At 42.5% G+C, this 15,522-nt stretch overlaps 1 protein-coding gene across 3 annotated transcripts in view; it reads left to right on the top strand.

Moving 5' to 3' along the window:
- Positions 1-15,522, top strand: part of dome (cytokine receptor domeless) — a 351,827-nt gene that overhangs the window by 320,679 nt on the left and 15,626 nt on the right. For all 3 annotated transcript variants that reach the window (XM_080276205.1, XM_080276204.1, XM_080276203.1), the window contains one exon: positions 14,081-14,251. In XM_080276205.1, coding sequence (XP_080132331.1) covers positions 14,081-14,251 — 171 coding nt within the window. The remainder of the gene's footprint in view (positions 1-14,080; positions 14,252-15,522) is intronic.

Genomic DNA, 15,522 nt, shown 5'->3' with positions numbered 1-15,522 from the left:
CCTTACTAACTGCTGCATAGTGTGGCGGAGGTAATAAGACTTAAAGGCAGCAATCACCCCTTGGTCCATTGGCTGCTACAGGGATGTGGTGTTGGGTGGCAGAACCACCACCTCAATATTGCTGGCCCATTCCTTCATCACAGGAGGGTGGCTAGGCTCCTTGTCCACCACCATGAGAAATCTGTTTGCCAAATTATCCCGCAAGGCATACCTCTTCAGCACATGAGAGAGGTACGATTTTTTTTTTTTTTTTTTTTTTTTTTTTTTTTTTAATAGAACTGAGGAAGGAAAAACAAATGAATAAAAAAATAGTAATCCATACACCAGATTACTGGTATCCTCTGTTCATAAAATATTTGTAACAGTTAGACTTGAACAGCTATGGGTTGAAATTTGGAGGGAAACAACTCTGGGGAAGCGAGTTCCAGATGCAGTTCGGGGAATAAAAGAATTCTGATAGGCAGAAGTTCTGCAATATGGCTGAGTGACATTCCAGTCATGAGCGCTACCAGATGCCCATGTAGCATGAGGGAAGGCATGGAGAGGTGGCACCATGGACGCAACTTCGTCTGAGCAATTGCCCCCCAAAAATCTGTAAAATAATGGAAGGGAGGCAACATTCCATCTTACTTGCGGGGGAGGTAGTTTATTTGTAATGGCAGGGTTGTTAATAATTCTAACAGTTTTGTTCTGAATTTTGTCTAGTTGTTTTAATGCAACCTCTCCTCATCCATTCCACAAGGGTGAGCAATAATCAAGCTGAGAGCTCACATGGCTCTTATAAATTATAGCTAACCGCTTATCAATGAAGAAGTTACGGACTCTGTATAATAATCCAAGTTTCTCTGAGGCAGTTGTAGCAAGTGATCTAACATGAGAGGTCCAGCTGAGGACATTGTTAAGTGAGACACCAAGAATTTCAATACTTTTGGAGATGGGAATATTAGTAGCACTGAAGGTAATGTACGAGTCTGGCAATATCTGTCTATTAGTAAATTGTATGTATTTAGTTTTACTAGCATTAAAAGAGACAAGATTGTTTTGTCCCCATTCACTGATTGTAGAAAGGTCTTGATTTATGGAGATGGCTGTACTGAGTTGGGAGGTAGAGATGCTAGACTTTGTAAATGGGTGTCTGAGTGTGAATGAACGATTGGAAATATGACAAACAGGTATCGGAAGTCAGCTCCTGGCTGACTTCCAAATAACCCCAGGGTTCTCTAACATACTCTACCAGAGCCGTGGGGTTCTCAGAGTGGTAGACAAGGAGTGGCTTCAACTTGAGGTTTTTGCCCGTCGGCAGGAGTGTCAGCCGGACCTTCGAGGGCTTGAATCCTGGCATAGACTTTTCCTCTGCTGCAAGACATGTCTTGGAGGACATTCTCTTCCAAAAGAGCCCAGTCTAGTCAAAATTCAAGACCTGCTTCTCACTGTAGCCACCCTCCTCAATGATGCTTTGCTTTTTTTTTTTTTTTTTTTTTCCGGCATAAGCTTCACCGCCTGCTTTCAAGGCCCAGTAGTCCTCCTACATACGATACACCTCTTTACATGTCACCACTTCGGCGCTAACACCCACCATCCATACTGAATACACGCTAGGGCTGTCTCATACAAGACTGCTGTATTGGTATTAGCGGGGGTGTTTGTATGACATGTCGGCGGGTCTTCTGGTAGATCAGTAAAGTCTGATTTCATGAAATTCAAATCCTTAAACTGTTCCCTAGCCCAGCGGGGATTTGAACATGGGTCCGGTAGGACTGCAGGCCACCTCTTTACCGATTGAGCCACCGCCTTGTTAGTCAGGAAACGCTGCCACCGCCACCATATCTGCTCTCGCCGCCTCACCGTACATCTTCACGTGGTGGAGGTTTGCTCGCCTCTTGAACCAGTTAAACCACCCATGGCTTGCAGCCGCCACGTCCTGTTAACATATGGGTACTTTATAATGTTTTGTCACACTGAGTCCCGTCCACGTACCCATATGTTTTGCAGTTGCGAGGTCTGTCATTTGCACATTTTTCAAGTTTCATGCGTGATTTTTGGTAGGAATATGCGGGAGACCTTCCTCTACCCTCTGCCAGATGGCAACACTGCCTTACTCCGTGTGACCCCCCCCCCTGCACACCATTGTCTCGGCAACTCACCTGTTAGCAGTGACCTGGCCAGTAAAGACATGTCATGCCAAGGTATGAAATTCAAGGCAAGAATGATTCCCCAATCGGTGACGATGTAGAGGACAAAGATTACGTGGCGCCAGAGGAAGAAACAAGCAGAAGTGATGAGGAGGTAATATTGCCAAGAAAGGTGTGGTATGTCGATGTGTTTAGTGAGTGAAACAACGCTTATATTGCCTATATTATTGTGTGAAAACAAGTATATTCTTGTACTACATATAAATTCATACCAAATGAACAAATATCTACCTATTCTGAGTGGTTTGCAATAGTTACCACTATCATAGAAAATGCGACAGCCACAGTGCAGTCCCAGAGAACGCGTTACCAGGTGTTTAAAGGGTCACCTGTATAGCCCATTTCTGAGTTCAGGTGAGCACTTTTTTTTGGTATTTTCCAATGTTTCTCATAAAAAGCAGAGGTTTTAGCAAAAAAAAAAAAAAAAGCCAGGATTGGGGGGGGGGGGGTTCACTGGTGAAAAAGCTGCTGGGATGCAGCAGGTTAAAGGTCTCGCTTTCTTCAAGATCACACCTGGCCTTTGTTTCATCCCATAGCGAGAGAGTCTTAGTGCATATAATTGCCTGGCTTATGGGTGCCCTGCGCCAGTTCTGATCCCCCACCCACGTGCACAGCATCCGCTCCAGCTCCTCCATCGCAGGCTCTCACTGACGGGTGATACTGGAGGCAGATAAGGTTGCAACCTCCCCAGCAGCAGCCTTAATGGCCTCCTTCTTCTTGATGATGGTGGAGACGGTCAACTGGGCCAGATGGAGAGCCAATGAGATAGCACACACGCCTTTGCCTTTGTTGTGGCGCTTAAGAATTTCCAATTTCACCTCAGTTTTATGCATACGCTTTGCAGGAACATCACCAGCACCACCATTAGTAAGCCGCTTACCACCACGACTAGGGCCTCCACAAGCACCACCACTAACCCTTCCACATGCAGCATCCTTACCAGACATTATGACACTTATTTGGGCTAAAAATCACACAGTATTGTACTCCACACACAATTAGTATCACTGCTTTACTCACGGCACTGCTCAAACACGGTTACGATGCACTATGATAGCATCTTGTGTAACTTTGGTGGTGCAACACGATGCGTGGTGGGCGAGCGTAAGCGAGTTCCTTACTCTGAGATGGCCAGTGCGAGAAGAACGATATGGGTGAGCGCGGAGTGATTGATGGCTGTGGGGCCTGCACGAGCATTTCTGTCCGTCCCAGGAGGCAGGCAGGCTCAGCTGGCAGCAGGAACGCAGGATTTAAAATTTTGGCCTGTCGCCTGTGGACATAACATCAGAAGGCCCATCGTTAATTGGGGTCTCTGCCATCGGGTATCAGAGTGTGGTGGTATTTGTACCCCCATCGCTAAGCTGGGGTATCATATATTGGGGTATTACTGTACGCATAACGTGTAGGTTATTTGTATAATATTAATGTATATTAATCGTTCACTTCAAGTTATTAGGCAGTTAAATAAATGCTAATGTCTCCTGTGTAGCCTGATATTAAACAATGAAGTGAAAGTTATCTTACATCGCCTGATTCACATTTCAGTACTGTATTATATTTTTTCCATGAATACCGTACTGTAATCTTCAATTATCCGATGTAATAGAGCCAAAGGCATGCCCAGAAAGTGGATCCGTGTGGATAATGGACTTCTCCCCTGGCCCCTCATTGTACATAACCAAACTCTGAATGCCTCTGTAAAGGGCCACTACAGTACATTGTACAACATTTGTTCCTGTTGTTTAACACTGCTGTGTCTGGTCAAGCATACCTATAAACCACAGCCAAGCAGTTATCATGGTCAACCAGACCTATCAACCACAGACAAACAATCACCACTGCAAGGCCATACCCTGCAGTGACATGGAAGAAAATAAAAAAGGAAAAAAAAAAACAACAACACAAGAAAAATGCAGTGGACACATAAAACATAATGGTAAATACATTATAGGTAGATCTATCAATCTATCTATTGCCAGATGCCTCAATCCCGTTCGGGGTGGCCACAAACAAATCGCCTCCACATCGCCCTGTCCCCTGCCATTTCACTGCCCCGCTCCCAACTCACACCCCCCTCTCTCATATACGTCTCCACCCCATCCCTCTGTCTCATCCTCGGCCTCCCCCTCCCTCTTCCCCCCTCCACCTCACTCACATACACTCTCTTTGTCAGTCTTTCACCCTCCATCCTCTCCAGATGGCCAAACCACCTCAGTGTATTCGTCCAAACGCTTCCTACCACATCCACATCCACACCACAATGCTCCCTTATATCCTCATTTGTCAGCCTGTCTCTCCATGTGACTCCACAGGCTCCTCTTAAATAACTCATTTCCACTGCTCTCACTCTTGACTTGTGTCCTTCCAGCAATGTCCAAGCTTCACTTCCATACATTAGAATTGGTATCACAATACTGTCATGTAGTAACTTTTTCACTTCCATGCCCACTTCCCTGCTTCTTATCACTGCTTTCAAGGAACCAGCAACCTTTCTTCCCTGCTGTACCCTTTCAAGCACTTCACCCTCCAAACTTCCATCCTTACTCATCACACTACCCAAGTACTTAAACGTACTCACATTTTCCAATTCCTCACCATCCAACCTCGCTGTACATTCACTGACTTCACCTCTCTCAAAGACCATCACTACTCTTCCCTACATTCACCTTTAGATTCCGTTTCTTACACACTCTCCCAAACTCATCCACCAAGCCTTGCAGCTCTCCTTCGTCTTCACTCAACAACACAGTATCATCTGCAAACAACAGTACAGGGAGTTTCCAAATACTACCCTTTCTCACCAGGGCCACTCCAACATCCACTACCCTACCTTGTACCTCTTTTATTACCCCATCCATGTACAGATTGAACAACCATGGAGACTTGACACATCCCTGTTTCAACCCAACCTTCAAAGAGAAAAATTCACTGAGCTCACCATCTACACGCACTGCAGCCTTAGCACCATCATACATACTTTTCACAGCATTCAACAACTTCCCATCTACTCCATATATTCTTAATACTTTCCACAATCCTTGTCTATCCACCCTGTCATATGCTTTCTCCAAATCCATGAAAGCCGCATACAACTTCTTTCCCTTCTCTAGAAACTTTTCCACTAAAGATCTAAGAATGAATATCTGATCTACACAACCTCTTCCTTTCCTAAAGCCTCCCTGTTCTTCTCCAGCTAATTCCTCTGTTCTTCCTCTAACTCTGTCAGTAAGTATCCTACCATACACTTTTCCTAATATACTAAGAAGACAGATGCCCCTATGATTACCACACACTTCTTTTTCCCCTTTTCTTTTGTACAAGGGAATAATTATACCTGACTTCCAATCCTCAGGGACTCTACCTTCCTCCCAGGCCAGTCTGCACATTTTCCACATCCATTCTACTACTTTCTCTCCCCCATACTTCAGCATTTCACCACACACTCCATCAATTCCTGGGGCTTTCCCCAATTTAACTTTCTTCATTGCTTCCACAACTTCTATCCTACTGATTTCTTCCTGTCTTCTCACCTCCCTCCTCCTCCCAGCCATTCCCCAGCCACTTATACTCGCATTACTTCCATCCTCTATGTTCAACAATTCCTTAACCCCTACACCGCGGGCTTGTTTACCAATGACTTGCGTGTGCCGCGGGGTTATTTGGGCTCCGACAGAGTCTCAAAAAATATTTGCCAAAAATCAGTTATTAGTCCTAGAATAATAAAATTACATATGCTTATGGCACATACCTTCAGCTTTCTCCTGGAATGATTGTTGAGCCTTCGTCGGTTACCTTAGGACTTGTGGAGACCTCTGAAGTAGGGTAACGAAGTCTCCACTTTACACTTCCCGACAACCCGTAATATGATTACCACAGCCAGATACAAACACTATAAACACTATTCTACAATTTTCAAGTAGTTTGGGATCCATACTAAAAAAAAAACACTGTGAAAGCAATGGAAATTACGAGCGCGTCTGATCGTCGCACTGGCACTAGTTCGCTCATGGTAGTCTGTCATTTATTATTCATAAAACCCCTCACACTTTATATTTCTATTACTATATAACACTTATATATATCTACAGTCTTTATCCATAAGTTTCCTTCAGTAGTATTAGTTTATTGTCACTGTAGGGATTCAATTTCTTTCAGTGAAATACGTAGCATTCACTTTCTCGTCCTGTATACTGGCATTGAGAGTGAATGTCACTTTCATCTTCACTCTCATAACTCATAGCATTCAGACATGCTAGAGTGAAACTTTCACCTTCATTACTCCTAGGGTATATACTCGTATTCTTATAATACTACTCATTTACATTTCTATTTACGTTCTCTATTTTATTTACGTTATTTACATTTCTATTTTATTTACACTGTGTTGTGCACTGTCACTTGAAATAACTTATAAAACTATTTTCCATTGTTCACGTATATTTACATTCATTACTTTCACTTGCTGTTTACACATTATTTACAATTCCACTTGCACTGTTTTACTCAATAGAAAGATCATAGTCACTCTTTTATCAATTGTCAGCCCTTTACCTCTTTCCACACGGGGTTTAGTAGGGGGTAAAGGTCACAGAGCCATTTGCATGGGGGTGAAAAAAGGCCTTGAAGTCGGCAAGATGAAACATACGTCCTCTCACTTCGGAAGATGAGAGTACACTGATAACGCAGGGGCCAGGCCAGCTAGCCTAGAGGCCTGCTTTAGGGGTTATTCAGAGTTACCAATATTACTTCTTGAAACAGCTAAGTCTAGCACTGATATGATTGGCAGGAAATCTAGACAATACATTATAAATTTGGTAGTTCCAGGTGAATGTAAATATCATTTAGGCTTCTCCCTTCCCTCCTTACATGTATATTTATTACGAAAATAGATTAGAGGCCTACTTAGGAGATATATAATCAGAGCTACCAATATTAAATCTTGAAACAGCTTTGTGTAGCACTGATATGATTGGCAGGAAATCTAGACAATACATTATAAATCAGGTAGTTCCAGGTGAATGTAAATATCACTTAGGCTTCTCCCTTCTCTCCTTACATGTATATTTATTACGAAAATAGATTATACGGCATATTTCAAGGGGAAAAAAACAGCGAAAATTAGCGAACGAGTGCACGTGAGGTGTTGTCAGGTGATAATTAGCCAATTCCAGGTGTATGGCACTCTCACTTACCTGATTTCTTTCTTGTATATAGTATTTGGTATAAGAATACGACATAGGGCTTATTTCAATGGATGAAATCAGTGAAAAATTCCAGGGAAGATTTACTTAGCGTAGCATGGCCGGGCAGGCGAGAGGATAGGGTAATGGAGGGGGGGTAGGGAGGGGAGTCAAGAACGGGGAGAAATGGCTAAATTGTCAACAATGGATGGGAGTACAGATGAGATTAGGAGTGCTGACTAGTGTTGGACATTGTCAGTACTGATAGATGATACAAGCCCCCACTTGAAAGCCCGGGTGAATTCAAAATAACACAGAATCACAAAAGCGACGCCCCGCGGTATGATCCCTTGCTCCCAAGCGTCACGAAAGTGACGCCCTGCGGTTAAGGGGTTAAAGTGTTCTCTCCATCTGCTCACTTTTTCTCCCTTCTCCACTAGTAATCTACCATTTTTATCTTTCACTCCCCTGCTACCTTCACTTCCACCTTGTCTTACTCTTTTCACTTCTTTCCAGAACATTTTCTTACAGTCCTTCCACTTTACACTCAAGTTCCTTCCAAATTCTTCATCCGCTCTCTTCTTACTCTCTCTTACTAATCTTTTCACCTCTCTCTTTCTTTCTACATGTAACTCTCTCTTCTGCCTCTCAACTTCTTGCATGCCCCTATTTCTCATCCATTCATTGTATGCTTTCTTCTTTTGTGCCACAGCCTGTCTCACCTCTTCATTCCACCACGCTGTTCCTTGCACACCCCTCCGTCTTCTCTTCATCCCACACACCACATCACATGCTGCACATATTTCTTCTGTAAATATTCTGCACACACCTTCCACTTCCCCCATCTGCTCCAATTCGTATTTGCCCAATCGTTCCTCCACTTCTCTCTTATACTCTGCCTTTTTCTCATCCTCTTGTAACCTTTCCACTCTCCTTACAAATACTCCTTCTTCCCGTCCTTCCCTTCTTCTATTTCTCCATCCTAAATGGACCTTGATTCTGGCCACCACCAAGTAGTGGTCAGAAAGTCCACTCCCCCAACCTCTATAAGCTCTTGCACATTACACATTTTCACATCCTTTCATCCACACACACATAATAAATCAGTAGGTAGATATATATCACTATTTCCTCTTCCTTCTGCCTATGGGTAACTCTACACTGAGTGACAAGCCAAATGGTTTCCTGTTCACCAGGAAACCATTTTCTGTGCTGGGTGGTAACCATATAACCAAATTATGGTGCCTGGCAGTTCAGTGGGTAGTTAAGGCACTCCAACTGGACTGGGCCTGTGTAGGTTTATATCCAAGGGGTGTTTGGCATTTATTTCTCATGTAATGCCACTCAGGGATGAGCGACACTGTTCACTCTCATCTTAAATGTCAGGACCAACTAGCCCAGCCCTGGGCTCCTACACTCCTCATGGGGTGGCATAAGATTGGATGACTGATGGATGGTATATATATATATATATATATATATATCTATATCTATATATACAGTGGAACCTCGGTCCTCGAACGTCTCACATGTCGAACAAATCGGACCTTGACCAAAAAATTCAAGAAATTTTTGCTCCAGAGGTCGACCAAAATATCGGACCTCGACCAACCTGAACGTAGCCAAACGAAGGGAAGCTGGCCGACCGACAGTAACGCGTCCACCTTTGTTGTTTGTCAACGTGGTCGTCCTGCTGTGCTTCACATTTTTCTTGATTCAGTGCAGTATTAGCCCCTAATAATGGCTCCAAAGAAAGCAAGTTCATCCAGTACGGCTACTGGCAGTGAAAAGAGGAAAGTAGTGTGGAAAATAATTGAAGAAGTGGAAAAATTATTGCTTATCTTCATCAATGAGAAACAGTTAGCAGGAGACAGTGTTAGTGAGTATATAATTTGTGAAAAGGCAAGAGAAATATACAGTCACCTCGTAAAGGAAAGCACTGGTACCAGTGCTGAAGCTTAAATAGGTAAGTATCTGGGGTCTTGGAATGGATTAAAATGATTTACATTATTTCTTATGGGAAAAATTAGTTCGGTCCTCAACCAATTCGGTCCTGGAACAGCCTTCCAGAAAGGATTGTGTTCGAGGACCGAAGTTCTACTGTATATATATATATATATATATATATATATATATATATATATATATATATATATATTATATATACACAGTACCTTCGCATTCAAGACGGTAATATTGTCACCTGAGGGTCCTGTCTAGGACGAAAAACATCTTGGACCAACACATTATGGAAAAAGTTAATATTGTCATAAGCTCTTTGAAAAGTGTCCCTAAAAACATCAATCTAGACTTATTTTGGCATCAAAACAAATTTCCTCACCTTGAAAGTGTGTGTTTCTGAGCTTATCTCCAGCTTAGTAGCTCAGTTATCGCCAGCTTAGTATCCTAAGGTAGATGGTGATGCTTCAAGGGGTTAGCAGACGGTTTCCTAGGCATGGAGAGACAGTAACATATGAGTAAACACTGAGTGCAACACGTGGTAAGTGTGTCCACGATGCTCTGATGAAACAAAGACAAGCCCCACTTGCTCATCACATGACCAGATACCAATACTGTATTTTATTGGACAACATTTCAACCATGTCACTCTCCTGGGCACGGGAATCTTCTTGGACCTGGTGAGAGTGTCATAGCTTTATTCTCCTCGGATTTGGGCTGTTATAAAAAGCTGGTTCCATTTTTGACACATGCAACTGTATTATAGCAATATTTTAGATTATTATTTATGGTCTCCGTCTTGGGCATGAAACATCTTGGACAAACCTGTCTTGGACACGAGAGTACTGTATATATACAGTATATATATATATATATATATATATATATATATATATATATATATATATACAATATATATGTATATATATATAACAATTGGGCAAATATGAATTGGAGCAGATGGGGGACGTGGAAGGTGTGTGCAGGATATTTACAGAAGAAATATGTGCAGCATGTGATGTGGTGTGTGGGAGGAAGAGAAGACGGAAGGGGGTGCAAGGAACAGTGTGGTGGTCTGAAGAGGTGAGACAGGCTGTGGCACAAAAGAAGAAAGCATACAATGAATGGATGAGAAATAGGGGCGTGGCAGAGGTTGAGAGGCGGAAAGAAAGAGAGAGATGAAAAGACTAGTGAGAGAGTAAGAAGAGAGTGGATGAGGAATTTGGAAGGAATTTGAGTGTAAAGTGGAGGGACTGTAAGAAAATGTTCTGGAAAGAGGTGAAGAAAGACAGGGTGGAAGTGAGGTTAGCAGGAGATTGAAAGATAAAAATGGTAGATTACTAGTGGAGAAGGGAGAAAAAGTGAGCAGATGGAGAGAAGACTTTAAGGAATTGCTGAACATACAGGATGGAAGTAATGCAAGTATAAGTGGCTGGGGAATGGCTGGGAGAAGGAGGGAGGTGAGAAGACAGGAAGAAATCAGTAGGATAGAAGTTGTGGAAACAATGAAGAAAGTTAAATTGGGGAAAGCCCCAGGAATTGATGGAGTGTATGGTGAAATGCTGAATCATGGGGGAGAGATAGTAGTAGAATGGATGTGGAAGATGTGCAGATTGGCCTGGGAGGAAGGTAGAGTCCCGGAGGATTGGAAGTCAGGTATAATTATTCCCTTGTACAAAGGAAAAGGGGAAAAACAAGTGTGTGGTAATCATAGGGTCATTTGTCTCCTTAGTATAATAGGAAAAGTGTATGGTAGGATACTTACTGACAGAGTTAGAGGAAGAACAGAGGAATTAGTTGGAGAAGAACAGGGAGGCTTTAGGAAGGGAAGAGGTTGTGTAGATCAGATATTCATTCTTGGATCTTTAGTGGAAAAGTTTCTAGAGAAGGGAAAGAAGTTGTATGCTTCTTTCATGGATTTGGAGAAAGCGTATGACAGGGTGGATAGACAAGGATTGTGGAAAGTATTAAGAATATATGGAGTAGATGGGAAGCTGTTGAATGCTGTGAAGAGTATGTATGATGGTGCTAAGGCTGCAGTGCATGTGGATGGTAAACTAAGTGAATTTTTCTCTTTGAAGGTTGGGTTGAAACAGGGATGTGTCATGTCTCCATGGTTGTTCAATCTGTACATGGATGGGGTAATAATAGAGGTACAAGGTAGGGTAGTGGATGTTGGAGTGGCCCTGGTGAGAGAGGATAGTGTTTGGAAACTCCCTTTACTGTTGTTTGCAGATGATACTGTGTTGTTGAGTGAAAACGAAGGGGAGCTGCAAGGCTTGGTGGATAAGTTTGGGACAGTGTGTAAGAAACGGAATCTAAAGGTGAATGTAGGGAAGAGTAAAGTGATGGTCTTTGAGAGAGGTGAAGTCAGTGAATGTACAGCAAAGTTGGATGGTGAGGAATTGGAAAATGTGAGTACGTTTAAGTACTTGGGTATTGTGTGAGTAAGGATGGAAGTTTGGAGGGTGAAAGTGCTTGAAAGGGTACAGCAGGGAAGAAAGGTTGCTGGTTCTTTGAAAGCAGTGATAAGAAACAGGGAAGTGAGCATGGAAGTGAAAAAGTTACTACATGACAGAATTGTGATACCAACTCTAACGTATGGAAGTGAAGCTTGGACGTTGTTGGAAAGACACAAGTCATGAGTGAGAGCAGTGGAAATTAGTTATTTAAGAGGAGTCTGTGGAGTCACATGGAGAGACAGGCTGATGAATGAGGATATAAAGGAGCATTGTGGTGTGGATGTGGATGTGATAGGAAGCGTTATGAGGAACACACTGAGGTGGATTGGCCATGTGGAGAGGATGGAGGGTGAGAGGCTGATGAAGAGAGTGTATGTGAGTGAGGTGGAGGGGGGAAGAGGGAGGGGGAGGCCAAGGATGAGATGGAGGGATGGGGTGGAGAGGTATATGAGAGAGAGGGGTGTGAGTTGGGAGCAGGGCAGTGAAATGGCGGGGGACGGGGCGACGTGGAGGCGATTTGTTTGTGGCTACCCCAAACGGGATTGAGGCGTCTGGCAATAGAGAGATAGATAGATTATGTATATATATATATATATATATATATATATATATATATACAGTCAAGTTGCCTGTGGCATGGCTAATTGGTTCTGGGCCATGCCCATGCCATAGAAAACTGTGCCATACAAATAACTAAACCTATGGGAAAAATGGAATTTGGTTCTGAACGTTTGCTCCAAGTTCCCCTTTTCACCCCACTTTTCCCCATTTTTCCTCACTTTACACATGCACACATCAAACAGTCAGTCAATACATGTATGACACGTAACAACAGGCACAAAAAATGGGAGGGTGATCAGCCTTGTATCTACTTGGGCAGTACCATGCGCTGCAGATCGAGTGAAAAAAACCTCAGCCAAAACATTAAAGATGGCAGAGGCTGCCTGGTCAAGCACTGATTGAAGAAGTTTATTTGATAAAGTTTGTATGCACAAGTGTCAACAAAACTCACATTGAACACATTAATAATCATTCTTCTATGTGTGATGACGATGATGATGGGAGGCATTATACTTCGTCTTAGCTCAGAGGCAGGTACAGTACTTCGTCACTAACCTGTTCATAGCGGTTTTACGAACAAACCTATAAATTAGTCACAATACCCAAAGAATCTTTAATGTTTCATTACTTAACACAGTGGCTTTGGTGAAGTTTAACCTCCTCATAAGAGAGAAAAAAGTCCACAGTTGAAGCACTTGTAATATGGAGCTGAAGTGGTTGCCATCTTCTTTGTTTACAAATAGGGGAGAGCGCCGCCAGGGGAATTTGCCCACGTGTTTCAAACCTTGCTGCGCCCACGCCATAGGTAGTTTATGCACGTGGTTCGTTTTTGGGGGGTCTGGCACTTTGCCGTGTCATAGAAAACCGTCCCATAGAAGTCCCGGCTATAGGCTACTTAACTGTATATACTGTGTACCGTATATAATCATAAAGTATATACCTACTGGTATATACTTTATGATTGGTGTAGGAGACAGTTGGCAAGAGCTGAACAGTATATTAAAGGAGAGATTATATTTTTGATGCCTCAGTTTTGGCCTAGTATGTAGGGATATTTCTAAAGTTACTGTGTGTAAATTTGGCCTCCCTACATTAACAAGAAGTGGGAAATTCGTGCTGCTGTGAAAGTGATGTTCCTCAATGTATTATCTTGTCTGTGTGGAACACAGTAATCTAGGTCCACAAGCACACTTTTGAAAAATATGTGTAACTGGAACTGGACAGTGACTCATCATAATCCTGAGTTTCTGTCATCAGTATTCTTATTATTATTATTGTTTCTTTCTCTTCATCTCCTGGCATTGCAAGTACAAGGCTAGTAGTGGCATAGTAAGTACAAGGCTAGTTGAACACCATTGCTGAGCAGGAGGGTCAACATAATCCTTTATCAGTAGAAATGAGGGGGTTACCAGTCCCTACAATAACATTAGCCCTAACTCCTTCATTATGGAGTCTTCTTGGTTAATAAAATTCTCCAGCATAAGAAAAATAAAATACTGAAAGCTTTTTACCTCTTCACATCAAAGGACATGTCCAAAGTAAAGTTTTCATATAAAGTTATTGTATTAAAGTGTTAGGAATAAAAACATTATTTGTATTACATTACTCCCCAGACATAATGAGACCAGCATCATGCCAGTGGATAAGAAAATAGTTCCCCAGTTTGGGTTTTCAAAGTATTAACTGTAGTAACATATATTTAATTTGTGATCCTACCCCTGGGCAGCTCATCAAGTCAGGCAGTGAGCGTCAGGGTGGCCGCAATTTGTCAGGTGACTCGGGGACATCTGTAGGTGACAACAATGACTCTTCAGGATGCTCAACTGGTGGAGATTCTGACTGTTCCTCGGGGACTGATGGACTCCACCCTTCATCAGATTCTGGCACTGTCCAGGAGGTGAGGATAGGAATTGAATTGTGTCAGAAATTAATGCAAGAGGGGTAAATAGAAAATATGTAAGAGAAGTAAAGAATAAAAGAATTAATTGCTTATAAAACAAGCAGGAACATGTGGAGACTGTAGCAGCTCTGCCCTAGAAGTGGTCTGTGGGCCACACATTTCATTTTCCCCTGTGACCCTGATGTTTGTTTTTAAAACTGAATTACTGTATTGGTACTTTGTCCTTGTCTGACCCTCAGCCTGTCCCTCAAAGTCAAGCTGTTTGAGTTGACCAAAACCTTTAAGCTGTTGTTCTCATTTCTTCATCCTTGGCTGGCCCTCAGCCCTTCCACTGAGGTTGGTCCAAATTGCATGAAAGCTAGGGTATAGGGTTGAGCATATGACCTTCCTTTGTGACCTTGACTTTTTAAGGATTGTTTTCAAAATGAATCCATTCTTGCTTTATCATGAACCATTCCAGAAAGTTTGACCTTTGACCTATTGTTCTCAAAAACAATTGACCAGCTCTTTGACTGACCCTCAACTCTTCCACCAATTTTGGTCCAGATCAGAAGTATGTGTTACTGTATTTTAATTGACATACACAGGTCAAACTTTTACCTTACTGTGTGACCTTGACATTTGACTTCTTAAAATAGAATTCCTTTGTTCTTGCTTTACTCTCAGTATTTCTGCCAAGCATGGTGTAAGTAAATGAGCACTATTTGTTGACCATGCCATGTGACTTTGGTCTTTGACCTGTCCTTAAAAAGTAGTTGGTCAGCCTCTTGGCTGACCCTCAACCCCTTCCACCAAATTTTCTTGAAACTGGGTCAAACCTTGAGTTCTTTTGTTCACACAGATGGCAAGGTACACACTTACAAAAAGCAAAACATTACACCCACCATACTATGTGCACACAGGTGTAGACATTATGATCATCATCAGACCTACAGAGACTCGGTGGTACCCACATGTACCTCTTTATGTGTTTTTGCCCTGAATCAAGCTTGAAACTTTATGTCTTGTAAGACAGTTAGGCAGATGCCATATTACACCTCTCATTTTTAAAGATAACATACGTTCGTATTTGTCATTTTATGCAGTACCAGTGACTTATACACACTGACATGCATGCATTTGAGGGAGGCAATGTGAAGGAAGAGGCCTGAGGCGCGGACGAACAAAACTTGGATGCTACACCATGACAGTGCACCTGCTGACTTGTTGTTCCTTATCCGTGACTTTTTGGCAAAGCATGTGACAACTTATATTCTGCATCCACCCTA

The sequence above is a fragment of the Coenobita brevimanus genome, chromosome 64 (genome assembly GCF_032717465.1).
Source record: "Coenobita brevimanus isolate Jiangsu-jjx chromosome 64, ASM3271746v2, whole genome shotgun sequence".
Taxonomy (NCBI): domain Eukaryota; kingdom Metazoa; phylum Arthropoda; class Malacostraca; order Decapoda; family Coenobitidae; genus Coenobita; species Coenobita brevimanus.
The sequence above is the reverse complement of the archived record's forward strand: the minus strand, read 5'-3'. Positions and strand labels throughout refer to the sequence as shown.